Source organism: Callospermophilus lateralis, chromosome 10 (genome assembly GCF_048772815.1).
Source record: "Callospermophilus lateralis isolate mCalLat2 chromosome 10, mCalLat2.hap1, whole genome shotgun sequence".
Taxonomy (NCBI): Eukaryota; Metazoa; Chordata; class Mammalia; order Rodentia; family Sciuridae; genus Callospermophilus; species Callospermophilus lateralis.
This window is the reverse complement of record NC_135314.1, coordinates 54,566,701-54,589,886: the sequence shown is the minus strand read 5'-3', so window position 1 is coordinate 54,589,886 and position 23,186 is coordinate 54,566,701. Positions and strand designations below refer to the sequence as shown.

The 23,186-nt window shown below is 40.3% G+C and overlaps 1 protein-coding gene across 9 annotated transcripts in view; it reads left to right on the top strand.

Moving 5' to 3' along the window:
* Positions 1-23,186, top strand: part of Kalrn (kalirin RhoGEF kinase) — a 627,901-nt gene that overhangs the window by 428,321 nt on the left and 176,394 nt on the right. For 2 of the 9 annotated variants that reach the window (XM_076867947.2, XM_076867946.2), the window contains exon 34: positions 21,642-21,771. The exons of the other annotated variants lie outside the window; for them this stretch is intronic. In XM_076867947.2, the coding sequence (XP_076724062.1) occupies positions 21,642-21,704 (63 nt within the window). In that variant the 3' untranslated portion in view covers positions 21,705-21,771. Of the gene's footprint in view, positions 1-21,641; positions 21,772-23,186 lie in introns of those variants that run through there. 9 annotated transcript variants of the gene reach the window in all.

The window sequence follows — 23,186 nt, the reverse complement described above, 5'->3', positions numbered from 1 at the left end:
CTCAGGAGACATTTGTGAAATGAATGAATAGAGGGCACACAGTGCCTGGTCTCATGGAAACTCAGGGTTGAAAGGTAGCTAAAACCAGTGGCCTGGCTATAGCCAAACTTACAGACATTCTATTTTTAAATATACTTAGACATTTCCTTAGCTACAAGAAGAAAGTTTTAGTAAGATGAAGAACCTGACCTACTGGGGACATTAACCCTCAACTACCTTCTCTGACCTTAGGAGAGATAAGCAGAAGGTGGGAAGATGATGAGAAATCCTATGTCCCATATACAAAACCTGAAGAATCACATAGAAATAGTCACACTTTCAAAATAAAATAAAGAGTCTATTAGTGAGCAAGCACTATAACTTAAAATGTTCTCACTCTTTTAACCCAGAGCAGTGATAACTAGGCAGCCATGTGTCTTCTTGTGACCTGTTCTTCCTGTCATCAGTAAAACCATTTGTTGGCATCTTGAATTAATAGAATTCATAGATCATCAGGGTCAAATTCCCCTCTATCTGTACTAGAAGGCCATATACCCCAGTTTCTAAGTGGGCAGATGAACGGTCTCTGGAGAAAAGAAAGATAACAAAGTAGACTGATTTGGGTAAGCTGACCTGTATTCAACAGAAAGGAAACAGGGTGATGGTGGGGAAGGGAGAGGACACAGACAACTCATAGAAATCAGAATCATTTTAACAATAGATTTCTAAAAATGTGCCCCAGTCTTTCTCTTTTGATGCTGAGAAATGACAGCAGTGTGGCACTGTTGGTCTGGTAGATGAGGAGATCATAACTATTAACAGCCTAATAAGGACCCACCCGAGGAGCAGCAGGGCTACAAGGTACCCCTGAAATTGCTTCTCATGTACTTTGTATGCTGTGCTGTGGGGGAAGAGTTTGGACACACCTGGATTCAAATCACAACTCTGACACTCTCTGTGCAACATTGCATAGGTTACAGTGCCTTAGTTTCCCTACTGTAAAACATGGGCAATAATACCATCTCTCTGAGTCATTGGGAAGATGGAATCTAATGCATTCCCTTGGTAATTGTAAGATGTTCAGTAAAGGCTGTTTTCTACCCTTCTAAGAGGGCAAAATTTTTTAGCAGCCCGAGGATCTTTGCAAGTTCTTGAGCAGAGTTCTGATCTCTGGCTCATCATTATTAACATTTGTTAAAAGCTTCTTCTTTCTGTTAGACTTAAAGTGGTATAGCTTCAATTTACCTGTCTGTAAATCAAAGAACTTTTCTCCCCTTTCCATTTTTACCCTCTAGAATCTTAGGTGTAGACTTTTTGTTGTTACCATTGGCTCATGGGTTACATTTCATAATTTAATGGTTTAATATCTATTACTATCAGACACTGATTTAATGCTGAAAGTATACCACATTTGGCCAGTGGCAGCCCCTAAGACTAAATATTTGAGATACTTGTGCCTTTTTTTCCAGTAGGTTAAAAGTCCTCACATGTTCCTAGAAGTTCCTTGTATTAAGATATTTTTAGACCCTTCCATTTCATGGTTGCCTTCCTCTGGATTTCCTCCAATGCATTTTTTTATACAATGGGGTATCTAGAAGGGTATGTAACTCGTAAGTGATCTGATGATGTGAATGTAGCTCCTTGATTGAGGGCTGCTATTTTCAAAGTTCTCCCTAATGTGGTGCATCATGTTTAGTAGGTGTGTCTAATGTTGGCTCATGAAAAACCTCAGTGCCTTCTGCATAGACTGCCCTTAGTTTAGGCAGATGACTTAGTAACAAGAGTATAGGACTTTTGTGTCCCTTATATTTTCTCTTATCAAACCCCATCCCAGTATTCCAGCATTTTAAATACAATCTGTCCAGCACATTAACTACATCTTCCAGCATTATTGAATAAACACAGTCTTCTATGACTTCATCCAAGTTCTTGCTTTTGGGCAAGATTAAGGACACAAGACCAATATGCCCCTCTTCTTATTTCTCATTCAGGGTTTGGCTTGGGGAAACCCTCTTGTCTGACTCTTCTTCAAAGTCTTGAGAGAAAGAAACTCTACTAATTTTCTCTATAGGAGAGAAGCTATAAGCTGTAAATCCTCCCTTGATAAGGAAACAGTCTGTTATTCATAACTGTGCACTAAACCCTGACAAAGCCAGTAGGAGTGCCTCAATACATAAATGGCATTTATAGTTTTTCTCAGTACATAAATGGCATTAATAATTAATTACTGTTGTACCATTTCCGATGAACCTGAATATTTAGGTTTTACTTAAGCCAGTCCTATGCAAAAGTATTATTTTTTAAGGAAATATTTTTTGAAGGCTTACTTTGTTGCATAGGAGTCTGAGCCCCCTATGTAACTCAAGGAATATGTTCCTGCTACTCTGTGCAGGACATTCTACCAGAGTCTTTTGCCTATATGTGTATTATTGAATGATGGGGCTTTGCAACTCCAGATTAAAGATATCTAGAATTATAGAATTCTAGTCAAGTAAGCCTGAGTAGTGAAGTAGCAGAAAGAAGAATCTTGTTGTTTAATGTGTTGCCTGCCAAGTAATTTCTAGCTAATGGTAGAAAAGTGGCCATATGAACAGTGATGTGCCCACTGCATATATTTAGGGTAAACATGATGGAAACATTCAATAAATGTTTATTGAATTAAACATTATAAACCCATTCTATTAGGAATACTCTTCATCCAAAAATCACTATGAGTTTCTAACATGTCCAGGCTGGCTGGAGAGAGAGAAATTGGAGTGAAATTGAGTTGCAGGTACTATTCTCTGCAAAAATTGTAAGGGAAAGAACACTGCTGAAACATCCCAGGGCTAGTGTGCAATTTATATGAGGAACTTCAGTGTAAAGCCAATGTGACCTAAGATATAGTGTGGCCAATAATACTAATGTGCTAAAAGGAGCAAGGAATTTCCTGGAGAAGCCTGAAAATTTAAGGAGCTAACTCAACAGTTTTTAAACTCTGAATTGTCAAATTAATGTACTGAGTCATGACCAAAATTTCGCTTTATTGTTTGGGAAAGGAGGCTCAGTCAGTGATGGTAAGGGCCCAAATAAGGGAAAAGTCAGAAGATTCTTAACAGTGTCACTGCTACTTTGATAACAGACTGTTACATGATATCTGTGTCAAGGGGTGAGGCAGCCTAGTGATAGGAGCCTTCTGAGAAGAGACGTCCCATAGAGCCTCACCTGGTTCATCAGAAGTTGACAGTCCCTGCACCCCTATACTGGGAACACATAATAGGACACTAGATGCAAGGATGGGAGTCAGAGAAAGGTCCTTGTCCCTGTATTAATGTATTGGTGAGGATGTAGTACCTATGTTGGTGCACTGGTGAGGGCCTACCTCCTGAATTGGTACATTGGTAAGGTCTTAGCTCCTCCTGTATTGGTGAATCAGTGAGGGTGTACCCTGGTGTTGGTGCATTAATGATGACATAGTCTCTGTGTTGATGCATTGGTGAAGCCCTAACTTCTATGCTTGTACAATGGTGAGGACCTCACTATTGTATTGGTACATTTGTAAGTGCCTTGCTCCTCCTATGTTGGTGCATTGGTGAGGGCCTAGCTCCCATGTTGGTGCATTAATGAAGATGTAGCCCCTTGTTGGTGCAGGTCTAGCCCCTGCTTTAGCATATTCCCACCTCTTCCTTCATGTACTTTGTTGAGGCCTGACTTACTCTGTGGTAGGTGCTACTCTTCCTGCTGGGAGTGCTGCAGTCAGTGAGACAAAGCTCTACCAGCCTGTAGCTTACATTGTTGTAGGTAGGAAAGGAAAGTATCAGAAAAAAAATGTTGCATTACTAGTCTCCTGCTAATTGCATTGGAGATAAAAAGCCTTCTTGGTTTTTTAAATTAAATATAAGAAATTATTTTCCCCAAGGGATTTCCCCCGCCCCCATGGATAGAGGACAGATCACTAAGGAAAAGTTGGAATCTCTTCATTTAAATGAGTTCATAAATAGGAAAACATAGCCCCAGAGAACACATATGGAGATACTCCAAGGAAGCATCTAAGTTCAATTCATTAAAAGCGGAGACTGCAACCAAGATTCCTGCACACATGATCTATTGAAGTGTGCTAGGGAAGGGGCAGGGTCTAGGAGCAAAGGCAAATAAATATGCATGTGGTTTCAGCTGGGGGGTGGGTGGCAGCCCAGTCTGATCCCTCCTGGGACCCAAGGACAGGAATCACACAGACTTTGCCCTGCCTAAGGTAAGAGACCTGGACTTTCATGTCAGCTGTGAGCTATGGGCCCCCAACAGGAACAAGAGCTGAGGTGTGGCTGCACTGGCAGGAAAGGGGAACTGGGTTGGGTGTCAAAACTGCTGCGGGGAGAAAGACGATATAGTAGAAAGGGAATGGATTTTGAGATCAGGTCTGAATTCAACCCCAACCAGTTATAAAACCTCAAGAGGTCACTTCATCATGTATGATGAAGATATGATTTCTCCATCCTGGGATTTTGGGGTTTCTCTCCTCCACACATTTCCAATACTAGGGATTGAAACCAGGCATGCTGTACCACCGAGCTGCATCCTCAGCCTTTTTTATTTTGTTTTGAGACAGGATCTTGATAAGTTGCCAAGGCTGACCTTAAACTTGGAATTCTCCTGCCTCAGCCTCCAGAGTAGCTGGGATTACATGAGTGCCCTGCATCCGGCACCTTCCCCAGGCTTTGAAGGAGTAGTTGAGATTCTGTCTAGATGAATATCTGGGACACAGGTCCTGTATGGGTCTCTGTCTGGGTAGTCACAAGGCACTTCTATGCAAGACAATAGGCAGTGTGCTCCCTAGAGTTTTAAGGGGCCACAGGTTACTGTGTTTGCCACTGAAGAAAAAGCAAAACATCTGGAAATATGGAGACTCAGAAGCACTGGAATTAATAAAAATCTAGTTCATACTAAGCAATATTTTTCTCTTGTCAAATTCTTAAGAACCATCAAGATGACCAACCCAAATTAGATCTTTGCCATAGTGATGGTGTGTCCTATTCTGCTGTGCTCCCTACACAGTCCCACCACTTGCAGATGACCACCCCTTAAAGGCACTTGAGGGCCTCAAGGAATTCTGGGTCTCAAGGAAGGATCTGCAGCACTTCTGTTGCTCTGTCTCTTTACTCAGTAGGCCTGCAGGCTCATAAACTATTTCTAGATAAGGAGAGATTATGGTGCCTCCCTTTAGGAACAAAGTATTCCCTAACCCTTAAATAAATACCTGGGAAGACTGTACAATTACACTTCCTGTTACCAGGGCTTAGAATGGATATATCTGAACAACATAATCTTAATTCTCTGCCACACCCCATACCTTATAGTATATTGTATTATAATTGCCATATAAATTTTAGGCAGAAGGATTCCAATTTTTCTCAACATCTTAGTAGTCACTCCAAAGTAAGAAAAATGCCATTTCTACAATTTAAGTCCAGTTTGGGGTTTTTTTTTTCCTTTATTAATAATTCAAGTCCAGGACTGGATTTGAAAGTGATTTTTTTTTTCCTAGTACAGTTTCTTTATTACCCTTATCAGCAGTGGGTAGGTGGCTGGAGGAAGGAAGGTGGCAGCAGTAGGCAACATAAGCAGAGGAACCCAGGGTCTTGGGGACACTTGAGGCCCCCCTCTCTGCTGCTCTGTTACTTCCCCAAGGCACAATTCCATTCCTTCCAGAGTGAAGTTCAGCACAGCCTAAGTGCGCAGCTTTTGAGACCCATTGATGAAGTGTGAGGACTTGAGGTCATAGGTTCTCCTCTAAATCAAAAGCTTCTCACATCCATGACTGGCTTCTAGCTGTTGCACACCACTGATGGGTATGAGCTACACTTAACTGAAAAATACAACAGGTCACAGGGCAGAACCTCTCATAATAGTGTTATTTTACTTAATATTCTCATTTATATTCTGTAGCTTGCAAACTTCCCTCAGGAAACCCATTGGTAAAATTGCCAATACAGCAATCTGTGAGTAGTTTGACTGATACAGGCAGGCTGCAAACCTGGAAAGTGCCCTCATGCCACTCAGGGCACTTTGGCCTCCATAAAATTTCTTTGTTCCAGGTGGCAGCATTGCACAAGTACAAAAAGCAGAAATAGGGAAACCGGAAGCAGAGATTTACTAGTAGATTAGATGGATGTGTGGAAAAGTTTCGAGGGTGATGGGAGGCCAGATTCAACTCAGGAACTTTGGAATTTGGAATCGTAGAATCTTAGGGAGGAAAGAAAGTGCAGAGATCATCTGGCCCTCCTCCTTCCACCTTTTTAAAAAGAACAAAGTTACTTGCTCAGAATCACAAAACTAGTTAATGGCCTAAGACTCTAACCCAAGTCAGTCTCGTCTGTTAAATCAGATAGCTCAGCTTTCCCTTGTAGCAGAAAACAAACACTATCTTACCTGTTTCTCCAACTGCCCCTGCACCACCCCACCCAGCCCCAGGGAATGCACAGTAACCCAGAGTAAATTACTACGCGGTTCAATAGTCCAGTCCAGTGTCTCTGGGTCTGTCATGTGGCAAGTATCAGTACCTATCACAGACTCCTGGCTACCAGTACTAGCGACTCACATCATGGCCTTGGTGGGAGTGTGATTCTGCCCCAAACAGAGTCTTCTGGTCTCCCAGGCAGATTCCTGTTGAGCTCCAGAGCTTGGCAGAGAGCACAGAGGGGATGCTGCAAGGCTGATCCCTTCCTGGGAGCTGTCTGGGAGAAGTGAGTTCCCAGTACCAGCTCAGCCCTGCTGCAACCCTGCAGCAGTTGAAATTCTATTTTATTGTTAAATTTTGGATGGAAGGACAAAGCAAATCTGAGAAAAAGCCAAGATGTTAAAGTGGATTAACTGGCGACAATCCAGGGCAAACAAGACCCAAGTGAGTACTCCTTCAGCCCAACACATTCTGCTGGAGACAAGAGAGGTGGCATGGATGGAAGGAGGCAGAGGTGGAGAGTGAGGTTGCAACTTGCAGGGGAAGTGTTGCTGTGGAATATTCTGTACAGAATATTCTTGCATATTATCTACCCTTTTCTCCTTTGGCATTATTTAGAGAAAAAAGTTATTCACGTACAGGACAAAATGACTAAATCAACCTTGTCAAAGTTAACAGTAGGTGAAGCAGACTGGGAAATTATGTTCTTCAAAAGTTATGTTCCTAGAGGACTAGAAATGATGTTAGGAATATGGTATCTGGAGGTAAGCTCTTCCAGCAGGGATGAACATTAGCTTTTCTTTTCTTTTTCTTTTTTTTTTAAGAAATTTTACTAGGCAGCAACCTGTAGAGCCAAAGCAGCCTAGAATGGATGGGGCAGGCAGATAGTGGCTTTGAAGCCGTGTTTCTGTTGAAGCTGGAGCTCCCTTTTTGAGGATGTGCTGTGACATAAAATGACACATGTTATCTGAGGCCTTGATGTAGTGTACCAAGGAAAGCCTATTGGGCTGACAAGTGGATAAATACTACCCTGATTCTTGACCTTGAGCTTTCATTGAAAATTCTTGTTTAGGTTTTATCTGTCTCATCAGTTTAGTGTCAATTCTCTGTTTTCAAAGGCTTCTGCCAGCCTGTCTGCTATTACCAATGTGGTAGATGACTAATGAGGGTAGGTGGATTTAAGGGTATGTGGCTTTAGAGTGAGATGATGTGATCCTGTTGTGGAAAGCAGAACTTTGCCAAGAAAAACAAATTTGAATGTCCTCTATTGTAGCTTCCTACAAGAGACACAGTGAGGGCATAATTTTTGGCTCAGGACCTCTTCTAGGAGCAGTAAGCAGCGGGTGCCAGCTAAGAAGAGCAGTTGCTTCTGGAAGCTCTTTTTTTAAAATGAGAAAACTGTGGGAAGGAGATGCAGAACTCGGCATATGAGGCCAATTACAGATGTTTACTCCTATTTTCAATCGATTTTCTCCAGCCCCACTGCCAGTCAGTCTTTTACCGCTCCTCCTGCCTATTCCCTGTGGTTATGTTGGAGCAGTCATTTCTTTGTACCAGGACTGCTAGTTTTCCGTCCATTCGTAGGGGCTTAAAGTTGAGTCTTATGAATTCAGAATGTTCCTATACTGTTTTGTTTTTTAAATCATCTATTTGGTTCTATCTGAAATTGCTAATTGCAGACATATACATACTGACTGGAATTTCAGGAGCACAGTTCCTCCATTCTACCTGGCCCCTGTTGATAATGAACATGGGCTGCTTTGTGAAAACTCTCATCTATATTGCTTTCTCCCCTGCAAAGGATTTTAAACCTTTTTGAACTTTGGGATGTACTGGGTGGGGAGGAGGTTCTGTATGCCTATATCCTGACTCCTGCAAGCTTTGTCCTTTTAGCTGCACGAGGGGCTTTGACAGTTTCACTCTGCTGGTGCTTACTCACAGATGGAGACCAGATTGACTTAGTGACTCAGTGTCACCTGGGGCTCAAGGGGGCAAGAGGTGTTTGGGGGGGTGATGGAACTGTTCTGTACATGCTTCATGGCAGATATGAGTGATAGGCATTCTCAAAACCCTAGCATGAAGAGTGAATTTTAAGGCGTGCAGTGATTTGCTGCAGGAGACTGGGAGATGGGTGGAATGCTGAATGCAAAGATTCATCCAGTACAGGAGCCAGCTGCAATGGATGTGTGTGATCATGATAGTGAAATTCATTGTTTTCTTTTCCTTAATATTTTTATGTGTTTTTTACGTCACTTAATTCATCAACCATTTATTTGAACTCCTACTAACTGCCATGTACTATTCTAGACACAGAGGATGTGGCTGTGGGGGAAAAAATAAGCAAATCACCTTAGTTGCTTGCTTAGAGCTTTCTCTGCTGTGCTGATGTTAACCCAGATATGCTCAATTTTGAGACATTGGGAATTCAAAAAAGGAGAAATAGGAAAGTTCTTCTAAAAACAAAACAACAGAATATTCAGGGATTCATAGTTTATCATAGGGAGATACTTAAAAATCATGCAATATAAAATCTGCAATGTATGTTATCCCATCTGACCTCCCCAACCCTCTTTACCTTTCTCCACCCACTGTAAGAACAGTTTGAATTTTTAATGTCTCTTTTCACACAGCCTGTTAAAAGGGAATCTTTATTGCATTGTTGAAAAAATTATTGAAAACTCCTAAAAAGAAAGATTTTTAGGATAGGTTCTCTAACATTTAAATTTAGGATAAACTGTGAACAGGAACATGGAGTCCAAACCACTAATTATGTTATTTAGAGAACAAACTACTAGGAATTACCACTAACACATCAGCAAGGAGGAAACACTATCAATAGAAAATAATTGAATTAGTTGGAGAACAGGACATTATTTCAAATATATTGGTACATTGGATTCATTTTTTATTCAACAAAATGTGAGTGTCCACTAATGACCAGATAGGTACTATTGAGATTCTAAATGTATAGAAACAATCTCTGTCCTTGTCTTCGGTTCCTATCGAAGTATCTTGTATGGGATAACAGAGTGGCTGCCTTCGTGTCACATGTATTTATAAAATTAGACAGTTGTACTTAGTACTTTCTTTATGAAAGTTACTGTGCTAGGCGGCAGAAAAGTTACAAAGATGAGTGTGTCAGACGAGATAGTACTTACCACACAACATGCTACATTTGATATCAGAAGGATGCCTGCTTTGAAAGACGAATTTAGCCTGGGAACCAGGGAAGACTTGCACCAGAAGTGAAATTTGAAGTTGGCCTTGAAGTTTATCTTCCTTTCCACTCTTTTCCTTTGTATCAATTTTGGCCCCAAAATAATTATTCTAATCATGGACAGTGTGTAAAAGAGCAGTGCCATTGATATATGTTTATAAAAAGAAGCAATTTTTTTTTAAAAAAAAAGCAGATTCTTAGCTCTGTATGAGAACTATTCAGAAATTCCTTCTGCATTATTACCAGAATCTTTCTTTGGTGGGGGATACTGGGAATTTAACCCAGAGCAGGCACTTTACCACTGAGCTATATCTCAAGCCCTTTTTATTTTTTGAGAAAAGCTGCTTAGGGCCTTGCTAAATTATTAAGGCTGACCTCAAACTCATATCCTCCTATTTCAGCCTTCCAAGTCTCTGGGATTACAGGCATGTGCCACCACACCTGGTTATCCAAAACCTCATATTTCCTCATGCTTGTCTAATTAAACCTGTTTTCCTTAATTATATTAATTCAAGGTTTTCAAAAATGAATTTTGAATCAATAATACATATGCGCAGTGCAAAATGTAGATATTCTTCTGAAGATAATCTTTAAAAATATAAAGGCTCACGTACTCATTTATTTTTTAAAAAATTGAAAACAAGCAGTAGTATACAATAAGTACTCCTTTTTATTTTTTTCCTTGTAACAAATCCGTGCAGTTGTTTCATGGCAGGATTTGAAGCTGCTTCATTCTTTTTTTTTTATTGTTACATAATCCCCAACTGACAGTACACTTATTTAACTTATCTTCTACTCCTGAGTAGAAGGGATGTTTCTAATCTGTTGCTATTAATAACAAGGCTGTGCTTAATATCCTTATACAGATATTGTTTATTTACACTGTGAGTGTATTAACAGGATAATAATTTCCCATAAATAGACTTACTTCAAATTTTTGAGTAATATGTCAAATAACTCTCTTCAGCTATGATATAAATTTATACCCCCCAGTGTATATGTATCAGTTTCCCCCAAAACTTGTAATTTAATCTGTCATCAATGTTTTTTAATTTTTTCAATCTGATGTCAGATCCTTTAAAAATAATTCTTAATTTTTTCTCTTGTATGTCTTAATTAACTTCCAATATTACAACTGTATTATTTTCTATCATTTTTATTGGAATGTGCAATATCAAATCTGCATTGTTACCTAAATAAGAGTCATGGGCTGGTCTTATTAACATTTAAAAACTTATTTCTATGGATACAATGTATTCCTAATTAGAAATAACTGATAGATTAAACCTTAAAATGTTTTCAAAATGTTCTGGCGGGCAGTGACACACACCTATAATCTCAGTGATTCAGGAGACTGGGGTAAGAGGATCACAAGTTTGAGGCTAGCCTCAACAACTTATAGAGATCCTATCTCAAAATTTAGGGAAAAAAAAAAAAAGTAAAAAGGACTGGATATGTAGCTCAGTGGTAAAGCACCCCTGGATTCAATCTTCAGTAACCGCCCCCCAAAAAATGTTTTCACAATGTTATATATGAACATACAAACAAAACTCCATAATTTAGTGGATAACAAACTATAAAGTAATTACAAACTGTAAAGTAAGCATGCATATAACAACCATTCAGGCCATGAAATCATGTACTATCTGCCGTCCATAATCCCCCACGCCTTCCCTGGTCACAGCCCAGAGTTCCCTAGAAGTAACATTCTCATAACATTCATAATGTCCTTACTTTATAATTTGTTTCCTAAATAAGTGTCCCTAAACAATATAGTTTCAATGTGGCTGTTTTTACTGACTAGACTGGCACCATGGTTATTCTGTTGTATCTTGATTCTGTTTCTAAACAGTTGTTTTTATAGGATTCATCCATGCTGAAGTGTAGGGCTATTCATTTTCCTTATTGTATCTATTGTATGAAATAAAATATCAAGATTATTAATCCATACTGTGCACAGAATGAGGCCATTGTGAAAATGTTGCATTGGATATTCTTGTGTGTATGTGTGTGTGTGTGTGTGTATACCTGTGCATGTGTGTATACCTGTGCATGTGTAGTTTCTCTGGGGTATAAAACTAGGAATGAAGTTGCTAGGTGACAGGATGTATAAGGATATCTTTAGCTTTCCTAGGTGGTGTCAATTATTTTTTTTAAAGTACTGCTACCATATGTACACTCCTAACAGTATGGATACAATTTTCCATCTGCATCCTTACCAGTACTTGATATTGTTAGACTTCAAATTTTTGGTAAATCTGGTAGGTAAGTAATAATACCAGCTTCTGGTTTTAATTTGCATTTCTCTAATTACTAATTGAGTCAAACACCTTTTCATAGCCATATTGGGCCCTTGGGTTCTCTTTCATAATGTCCCTGCCCACATCTTTGACCTAAGTATCTAGTGGGTTGTTTGGTGCTTTTTTTTTTTTTCATGCTTTTTTAATTCACTGCTAGAAGGCTGAAACATAGCTCAATGACAGAGCACTTGCCTAGAATGTGTGAGACCCTGGGTTTGATCTGCAGCATCACAAAAAAAAATAAAAATAAAAAATAAAAAAAAGATAACTAAATAAATAGAAATACAAAAATGCTATAATATAGTAAGGATTAATTCCCTTCTAAGCACTCATATCTTCAGGATATTAGCCCTTTATTTCCTATTCATGTAAATATCTGTTCTCACTGTGTGACTGGTCTTTTCATTGTCTGTTTTGCATCTTGATAAACATATAATTTTATTTTTGAAGGTAATACATTGGTAAGTTAGAGACTTATGTGATGTGATGTATGAATGGTTTCTTATATTTAGTATTTTAAAATATAGTTTAGAAGAGTGTAGCAACATGAAGACAATATATAATGCAGGTTTCTGTCAATTTCTAAGGATACCTCTGTTTTAATGAAAGAATAAGAACTAGCTGACTTTTTTTTAATGGTATTGGAGATCAAACAAGGGCCTTGTGCATGCTAAGCAAGTGCTCTACCACTAAGCTATAATCCCAGTTCAAAAGTAGTTGATGTTTTTAAAAAAAAATTATTTGTTACATTTTGCTCTGTTCATTATGTGACATATATTAGAGTTAAATTAATGAAGTGTGATAGAAAAAAGATGACAAATACATTGGTTTTGTCACTTAGCTCTCTGACAAACAGATCCAAGACCTAGGAAGAAGGTCTTTACATAGTTTGCTAAACACCTGTACCCACAAGAAAACCTATCAAACCTTCATGCTATGCACAGTCCTTATAATCCTGATCCTCTAAGTTCCTCAGCCTTCGAGAGAATTAGAAGAGGAGAAAGTCACTTCTATGTAAGCACACTTATTGTCATGAAGGCTAAGCCATTGATAGTAAGAGGGATGCAGAAAAGTTATGAAAGCAAGAGCTGACAGAGGAGTTAAAAATTCCAACACATCTCCTGCAGCTGTTTCTCCTTGGTACCTATCACCATTGCAAACTATGTAAGTATCTGTGTGTTATGTGCCTTCTCCACCAGACTTTAAGTCCAGAAACTTGTCTGCCTCACACCTGTTGCATCCCAAATCTATCATAGTGCTGACTCATAGAAGGTACTTGATAAATATTTGTTAAATGAATAAATGAAGAACAAGCAAACACAAGGTAATATGTTGGGCATTGTGGGCAAAAGAGATCTAGAAATGGAGACTGACTATAATTATGAAAATCAAAGCTCTTGGTTTGGGAAGATCAGAGATGGCTCAGCCTTGAACTTTACTAATTGGAGGCAGCATTGATGTTGGGAGTGGGAGGAAGGTCATTCTAAATGGATCAAACCGCATAGGTGAGGCAGGGAGAAAGGAAAATATCAGATAAGTGTGGAGCCTGGAGTCTGTGTGGTTGTTTGTGGGTATAAATGATTGGTTAGGTCAGCTCATGGCAGATGTCAAGTGTCATCAGAGGAATTTAGACTTGACTCAGTAGCACCCAAGAAACACTAGGCTTGTTTTAGCATGATGGTCAAAGAGTTACTTCTACCATCACCGTGACTCATCAGTATACTTTTTTTCTCGCATTCTTTCTCTAGACTCAGAAGGAGTCCAGTCCACAACATTCTGAAGCTTACTTTGTACCTATCTGTAGTACTTGGTTCCTTACCTCTCCTCTTTCTCATATAGTCAAGCACCTCCTTTTCCTCTTCCATCTAACATGAAAGTGTTACCTCATGCTCCCAATGAGAACTGCACTTGAACTTGGGCTCTTGATTCTTATTTCTTTAGATCTTCCCTAGTTGTTTTTGTCACTTTGCTTTGGAAGTCCATGACAAGAATTCCAAGACTCTTTCTCTGAATTGACTTTACCCTGAGTGACACTTTCATTTTCATTCATTCTCCACATTTTTCTGCATACCTCCCAAAGCCATGGTGAAGATGCAACAGTGAGACAAAACAGGTGTGTCCCAACCCTTACGAACACTGCATTTTGTGAAGAACAAGAAAGCCAACAAACAAATGTAGGGCCAGAGTGCAACATAGTGAGCGCTGCTCTTACTATTACTGCTAGACATTTCAGATTTGATGCCTTGGTTTTCCTCAGTCTCAGAAGCAGAAAATAGTTTCCTTTTCTTTCAAACCAGTAACTTGATATGACTTCTCTATTTGGGGCAGAAGCAACATCATTTTCCCAGATACCCAGATTTACACCTATGGATGCATTTTTGGCCTAGTCTCTAATAGCCAGTCTGTTGCCACATTCTGGGAGTGATTCCATAAGACTTTCTGTCAGACCATCCTGAGTAGACCTTCGTTAGCCTACCTTCTTTCTCTCTGGGGTTTTGCCGCTCCATTTTATCTTTTCTATTAACACCAAATTCATCTTCCTAGAACATTTTTTCCACTATCTCACAGGTCTGCTGAAAGCCTTCAGTGGTACCCTTACTTAGGATAAAGTTCAGCCCCATCTCCAAAGATGTTTCTGTAATTTTCCCTCCTACATATGGTCTTTGAGGGAGCTTTATGTGTTATGCACAGTTTAACATGCCTGCATTTGAGTGAACCATATGAAACTTTCACTTTTGTGGATCCAAAATGGTTGGATATGGGCAATTTATAAGTTTCAGCCTAACTTCACTTTATCAATTAATTATGTCTGTCTCCCATGTTATATTGTGAGTTCCTTGGCAGGTATGTCTTGGCATAATTGATGCCTGTATCTTTACTGTCTACCACAGTATCCAAAACACTAGTAAAGGATGGCAGTGGGTACCCAGTTGCCCTCACTCCTACTGCTGCCACCTCCTGCACTACATATGACCTTGCCCACTCACATCCAGCCACCTTCACTGCCAACTGACTCATACCTCCTTTCTTTCTGGAAATGCTCATTACTTCTCCACATTAATCCACACCCCTATTACTACTGAGCCTCCTTTATCAATATTGCCCCTCCCTTCTCAGAAATCAAATATATCCTTTCATATTTGAGGCACATATATGTTTTACTTTATGTTTTCACATTCAGTAACACAAAGTCTCTCTTAATAATAAGTCAAGCCCTCTCTTTTCCTGGCCCTTGCCTTTCTCCCTGGGATCCAGTACCCGAATTCTAACTGTCTGGAGTGTTCTGCACTTGGACAACCCATTGCATTCTGCCCAACGGAACTGAAACTAGCGCCAGCACCGTCACACACCATCCCCATGATCCACGTCCTCCTTTCCTGTATGCCCTCACGTCTCTTCTTTGCTCTCTACCCTTTTCCTTGAGTAACTTTCCATCAGTTACACATCCCTCAGCCACCTGCTTCATATTTTTATGTGATAGGTAGTGGTGCCAGGAGCTTCAAGAGGAGAAACATGTCTCCCAAACCATAGTAGCACTTTATAGGACTTGGCATCTCCTGAGAATCCAGCCCCTTCTCTCTGGTCAGGTCTCCCCCTTGTCCCTTACTATCTGCAAATCCCTCCTTTTGTATATGTTTTCTGGCACATGTGTGATGATCTTCACTAAAAGATCATGAATTCTCAATTCATCATCTATTTTATCTCCAAACTTATACTGCTTCACCATGTCTCCAAAATTATTTATCTATCCTGATCGGTTTCTAGCCTCAGGCAGGATGTGGCTGGAACACATCTTCACATTGGAATGATTGCTCGAGTCCCCTCAGTGCTTTGTGATACAGTAGCTTCTTCCAGTTCCCTGTTGTCTCCCATGGATGAGCTTTTGTTCTAGCTACCAAATTATGAGATCCATGAAGACAAGGTTCATATTTCGTACCTTGTGTTATCTGCAGCACAGAGATAGATTTAGGTACTTAACAGTAAATACTTACATAATGATTTTTTGAATGACATGTTTTATATGTGTATCTTCTACTTGATTATACTTATGGATTTATGTATGTCTTTAAATGTATTTCCCATGTACTCTCTAACAAGTATTCATCAGTGTGGTTTGGAAGGAGGGTATTTTGATTTCCCCTGGCCACTAGGCCCATGACCTTATAAACTAACTAGTAGTGTGCTCCAAAAGTTCATGCCTGTGGCTAGCACAGGTGAAGAGCTTACCTGATTTCTTGACTGGACTTGCTTTTCTACTTATGTGGTGATCTTTTTCTCTTATTATGAAAGACTAATCTTACTGTTAAACATGAAAAGGGAATATATATGTGCACATACATGTGTATTTGTGCTTATATGTGAATATACACATGTTTGTACATGTATATATGCATATGTGTACATATGAAGGAAATACTCTGAAATGTAAATTCTGATTATTTCTGGTCAGTGACTTTTTTTAATTCTCTAAAATAAGATATATTACTTTTATGAGAGGCTGGGGCTGTGACTCAGTGGTAAAGCACTTGCCTAGCATGTGTGAGGCTATGGGTTTATTTCTCAGCACCACATATTAATTAATTAATTAAAGGTATATTGACAATTAAAAAATTTTTTAAAGATATATTACTTTTATGAACAATAACAACAACAAAAAACCCTAATAGATGCATTTCTTTAAAGGATAACAAAGGACAAAATTATTAGATGGTTACTGATGTCTACTCTCTGCATGAACCAAGGTTTCCTTCCTGGGGAACAGGGTGATTCACTTCTCCTCAGATTGGAGAAAGTGACTAGAGATTTGGCTTGTAGGATGGGTCAAGGTTTTAAGCTGAGAAACTGTTTGGTGATGAAGGTCAGGAGCCTTGAGCTCTGGAAGAAAAGAGAAGGGAAATCCAGGAGACGGGGGCAGGGGTGGGGGCTGTGGCAATGGGAGGGGCCCATAATGCTTCAGGATCTTTGTCTGAGCTCAGCTGTTTGGAGATGTATGGGAAAGGTGAAAGGACATCTGAAAAGCACTTTCAAGTTTATGAAGAGATATTATAAAAAGATATGCCATGGGAGAAAGAAAAACCAATTTTAACTGGTTCTAGCCCCAGTTAGTCCAGAAAAGGGAGTTTGCAGAGTGACCTGGGTAGGGACATTGGAGCCTAGGTCAGGAGGCACAGAGGACCTTGGTAGGGAACTCAGTTAACCACCGGCTAGGCAGTAGGGTTTCGAGTAGGAGGCAGCTCATTGTGAGGCCAAGACATCCCTCCCCACCCCTTCCTCCTCAACCATAGCCTAAGGACAGAGGGAATGCTTTTCAATAAAGAGGCTGTTTCGGGGCTGGGGATGTAGCTCAAGCGGTAGCGCACTCACCTGGCATGCGTGCGGCCCGGGTTCGATCCTCAGCACCACATACAAACAAAGATGTTGTGTCTGCTGAAAACTAAAAAAATAAATAAATATTTAAAAAAAATAAAAAATAAAGAGGCTGTTTCTAACCTTTCAAATTTGGAACAAAAAAGTTACATGAAACAAATATTTTCAAGGATATCTCTCCCTTGCTGCATAGGTCCAGAGATCTTCAGAGGGTTCCCTGAGCAGAGGGAAAAATGGAAAGGGAAAAACAGGGAGACTGAATATTACTGGCTGAGGCTGCTTTCTTGAGGGGTGTTGTAGAGGTGGGAGTGCCTGGCCTGTTGCTGGAGAGCAGCTTAATGGGGGGATGTCTCTCTGCACCCCTCTGAGGCCTTCCTACTTCTCACTGAGCTGCTCAGCCAGTCGCTCCTTACCCACCCCTTCCTCACAGGAAGCAGGATGAAGAGCCCTGGGCAGGAAGGGCCGGGGGTGTCAGGGTGAGCAGCAGTCATGTCTAGATCCCGAAGGAGAACTTCAGGCAGAGCAGGATGCATGAAAGAACAAACAGCCAGTCAAAATCATCAGTTTGGACGAGCTGATCTAAAAATGTTTCACAGTGTCGATGTCTTCTCTTTATGCTCTGTTCAATATTTCTGCTGCCGTGTATCTCGTTTTTAATTCTGATCAAGGAGACTTTCCCATCTGGGCTCTGGTTAGAGGTGGAGATGTTTGGAGATGTAGATATTAACTCTAAGCCAGTTAATACGGTATTTGCAGAGTTCTCTGTGTGTAATGGAGGAACATAGAGCATATAAAGTCCCCACAAAAGACAAACTCCCCTCCCCAGCTAAAGGGAGAGATATAGTCCTTTCCCTGAAAAGTCACTGGTGAAATTGGGCAGGCAGAGAGAACACACAGGCTTCCTGCAGGAGCCATCCAGATCATGCTTGACAGCAGCTGCCTTTCTGACTGAACCCCTAACGTGAGGCTGACATTTTGCGTTTGCTCTCGATCCTCCCAACAATTCTTCAAGGTAGGTATCATTTTCCTCATTTTACAGATGGCAGATTTTATGGGATATTGTACCTCATAGAGGTGAATAACTTACCCAGGGTTACACAATCAGAAGATGCAGAGCTGGACTTGAGCCCTGGTGTTACTAAGGTCTTCTATGCTCACTGCCTTCCACCAGTGAAGCCCTATAAAGAACATCATTGTATCAATCAGGCAGAAACATACAGTGTAACATTTTTGGCCCAAATAGTATAAATTCTCTCATTTTCCCTACCTGAATGAAACATTCCTAAATTTAAAAACCAAGACCAGCCCATGTCCTGTGTATATGTATCAGTTGTTCACTGTCTTTTGTGCCTGGGGAGCAAGACGAGTCAGGGATTTAGTGGAGGCTGCTTATCATTACTTAGCCACAGGAGTAGCAGTTCAGGCACATTCCTGCCTCAGTGGTTTCCTCTATGAGAATGAAATATTGGAAACAGTCAACTGAAGAGCCACTTAAAAGTCTGTTGCAAAGTAGCTGCCTCAAATTCTTTGTGGAACAAAAAAGAGTATAACTCTATCACATAATAAATATGTTCCTGATTTGTGACTAATTTTAACTTGCTGGACCTCTAATGGTGTCTCCCATACACCCGGTGACTGCAGACCATCTCTATACAGTTTAGGAAGTTCTATTATAAGAAGCTATTGATAGGACAGGGCCTACAATATGTTAAGTAAAAGTAGGGGGAAATGGGGGAGTCTCAAAAAAGCTCCCCCAAAAGAATGCTGAGGTCTGGTTAATAAAAGCCACTATCTTATAAAGTGGTCCTCCCTGATTCTTACTCCTTGTGAAAATGACAAAGATGAGTGCTTCTGGGCAGCTTGTGCTGAGTTATATATGCAGAAACCAGATTTTCTGTGGGTGGAGTAGCTGGGACAAAGGTGTCTGCACCGAATTCCAAACCAGGTGACCCTTAGAATTACCAAGAAAATATTTCAAAAAGCTGATCCCAGGCCTTATGCTGTCCTACAAAACAAAGCCAATATAGAGTGATTTAATGTGTGAATTCTAAACTGAGAGCTGTTTTCTAAATAAGAAAGATCATTGGAAAGTTTTTTTAAAAAAATGTAATTGTCTCTTTTTCACATTTCTACTTAAACTTCTACAAGTTCTACCAGTTAAAGTTTTTCTACCAGTTCCTTGCCTTAAGCCAGATTTTTAAAGTCATCTCAATGAGGTTATGAATGGCTGTCATTTTTAAAGTTAAAAGCTATGCATTGGTATTAACTATTATTTTAAAGTACCAGCTTTGTAAATATATATGTGCTTTTTCAGGTTTTCAAGGAACAAATTTTCAGTTTACCTAAATGGGGGTATTTCTTGGGTGTTTCATACATCAACCATCATTAGATTGCATGTGCACAGAGACAATCACAACTTGAGATTTCAAAGGATATAAGAAATATTCTATAAAACCTAACAAATATGAATAATAAAGTGACCCAAATCACTTTGACTTAGGTCCTAAGGCATCAGAAAGATCTTTATGTGATGGATACTTTTAAAGACCTTTAGAATCAACCATTATACAGATGCACAAAGGTTTAGCAGATGGATTCTCCTTTAGAAGAGGTAACGTACAGCAGAGGTTAAGGACAGTTTTAAAGTCAATCAAATCTCAGTTCAGATCCCACTACCCTCCCAATGCACTTGCCATTTGTGTGATCCTGGGCGGGAACTCTCTAGGCCCCAGCCTGCAAAATGGTTGTAATGCAGATGATGTGAAATGATACATGTATACACTCAGCACTTTGCCTGGCACATGGTAAGCACTTAGTAAATGTTCAACTACTAAGAAGACAAAAATACTTTTTAAATTTTCTCTTTCAGAATTTTAATTACTATATGAAAAGCAGACTATCATTCAATATTTATAAAACTATTAAATTCTGACATTCACATAAATTCTACAGATCTTACAGCACATTTATAAACTAACCTGGGAATGACAGCAAATTATGGTATAAGGGATAGTGAATGCCACCTCCCACATTCATGTTAGTATGACATTTGCAAAGGAAAATATAGTTTAAAATTGTGAAGCCCTTTTCCCCCTAGTGTAAGTGACCTCAGTGGGCACACAAGTCCCTTGGCAGTGAGTTACGTCACACATTTATGTGTACAGCTCCTGGCTTTCTTCAGAATCTCATCTCCCTTCTGAGCCCTAAGTTTCCCCTACCTTTCTCAAATCTCAGGGTAACTACAATTCCACTTGATGTTGAAGTGTTTTCTCTAACATAATGAACAGTTTTTGCCTGGATGGAGTTCTTACTGAAAGAATTTCAAATTGATTTTCTCATTTCTATATAGCAAATATGATAGCATTGAGCCCCAGTCAAATATGATAGAGCTGAGCCTTGGTCAAATATGAAATCAAACTCCAATTTATTCTGAACTTTTCTCTTGGCTAAGAGCCTTTACTATTTAGAATATTTCTCTCCTCCAGTGGTACTAGAAGTTGACTTTCTTTGACGGGTCATTTTTGCAGAGAAACATTCATTCTGTAGAAGGCTCAGTAGAGATGGTGTAAACCACTCTGGAACATGGAAGTCACGTCTCCAGCATAGTGTCCCCACTTGCTCACCTGCCAACTCAGTATTCACTCCCTCATCCAGCTTGTAGTCTGTCCAAACTAACCACCTGTCATAAAAAATTATAGATTGCCACATGTCATGGGCCCTAGCCACACTTGAAACCATGAATTATAAGTCCATTACTGATATATATATCTACTACATCTATGGGTGAACTTTTCTCAGTTTCTTTCCTCCAATTGAAAATTATACCAAGACTTGTTGGCAGGGCATCGGGCCCTAAGAGAGTTTAAACAAGAAAACTTAGTAAAAAGGGTATGAAAATAAACACTACTGATCACTACCTCTAGGGTTCTTCTTTAACATATTCCTATTTATACTATTCCTGGCTCTACTCCCACTTGTGTGTCTGGAATGTTGGAAAGCCACTGCAGGACTGGTCTACAGGGATCTAAGTGTTGAAAGCGTATGGATTTGAATTCTGACAAAGTTAGCAAAAGTGGCCAACCAGTGATCCTCATCTGGATCCTGGGCCTGGTTGGCTTCTGAACATTCAGACCAAGGAATGACTTATATAGTGCTCTGCTTCCTCCATGTCCTCTTTGGAAAGAATGATTGGGTGTATCCAGCTTGCATTGTGTGCTCTGAGTTACTAGAAATACACAGGTTTCATTGATGATTTAACTCTGTTTTCTATAAAGGGCTATGGGATCTCAAGCAGATTTTTGCAAAGTTATATGCAAATCACAGAGCCCAGCCCTTTTCTTAACAGGATGGCAACCTTGTTCCTCGGTGGCACCTGGGACCTGGAGATCCTTTCTCCACTTACGTTTAGCGCGCAGCCTGGGACTTGTCCCTGCAGCTCACCGGGTTAGCCGTGGCACCGTTGGGACCTCCCACCAAGAACTCCAATCACCCACCTCTCTTGAGACTGCTCTGGCAGGGCTGGTGTGGGGTGCAGCCTTTGCTCAGAGGGCAACAAGATCCAAGCAAAATCTGCCCACCTGGGCCATGGGGTCACCCTTCGGGCTTCCCTGCTTCTCTACTGGGTGCAATTTGAGGTTGCTGAGCTTCTCTCCAAATCCTAAAATGGTGGGGCAATAGGGACCTGTGAGAGGCCCCATGGCCCAATGCCCTTGCCCAACTCCCACTCTGACCACCAGGTACCCCCCAGGTCCTTGCTGCCCAAGGTCTGCAGCACGAATGGACAGGTTAACTAGAGGGACACACTTGTCTCTGGAGTTTTTTTCCAGGTGGAACTTTTCTATGAACAGTGGCTCCCAATTTGGTAAAACATCATTTTAATCTAGCTTGCCTCCCCCATGTCATGAGAACAAGGGAGGAAGCGGAGATGGTTTATGGGAGACAAGGCAGGGGTTAACTATAGCCTTTCCCAAACGTTGCCAGCAGCCACTTCCCCAACCAGATTGCTACTTGCTTCAACATCCCCAGATTTGGTCATGTTTTCTGGCTCCTCCTTCCCTCACTCCCTTCTGAGGGCTCTAGGGCAGAGACCACCCTCCAGCCTTCATTTTCTTCAGGATACCTGTTTGGGGGGTGGGTGGGAAGTGTGAGAAGATGTAAATGAAACAAAATGGCCACATGTTAATAATCGTCAAAACTAGATGATGGGTTCATGACACCATTCTTCCCACTTTTGTATGTGTTTGCAATTTTTCATAATAAAAATTTTTTTAAAGTCTTCCATGACACTCAAGAGAGAGAACCCCAACCCCTAACAGAGTTTCACAGAAACCCCACACCAAGCCAAGAGGCAGAGATGAGTTCATTTCATATATATACTCATTTTATAACCTTTTTTTTAAGGCCCACTGCTTTATTTTCAATAGACTAAATCTTGTTTCTAAGAGGTCCTGAAGTTGGGCTCCCTTTCCCAGGCTGGGTGATGGGGGAGGGCAGGGTAAAGGGTCCTTAAAAGTTTACACTTTATGTATCTCACAATCTTATTGTGAGGCTGTGACTTGTTCAGTGTTCTGAACTTTGCGAAGGATACGTGCTCTCAATGCAAAGTGTCATTCTCTGGAATTGCACCTGGCTCAGGAAAGGATTGTCTTTGTACTTGAATATAAATCCAATGGAGAACCTTAACACGGGCATTTGCATGACCGAGAATTGCTGCTGTCTTTTTTTTTCCCCGTATGTCACTTTCTTGAATGTGTTCTAATAAAATGATTCTAAAGCAGGCTCTTGATATACAGTGATTTATAAAATACTTTCTGTTGAGTGCTGAGGCCTTTAATCTCTGCCAAGAATCTACCCCATCCCACTTTCCGGAAAGATCTGTCAAGCTGGGGAC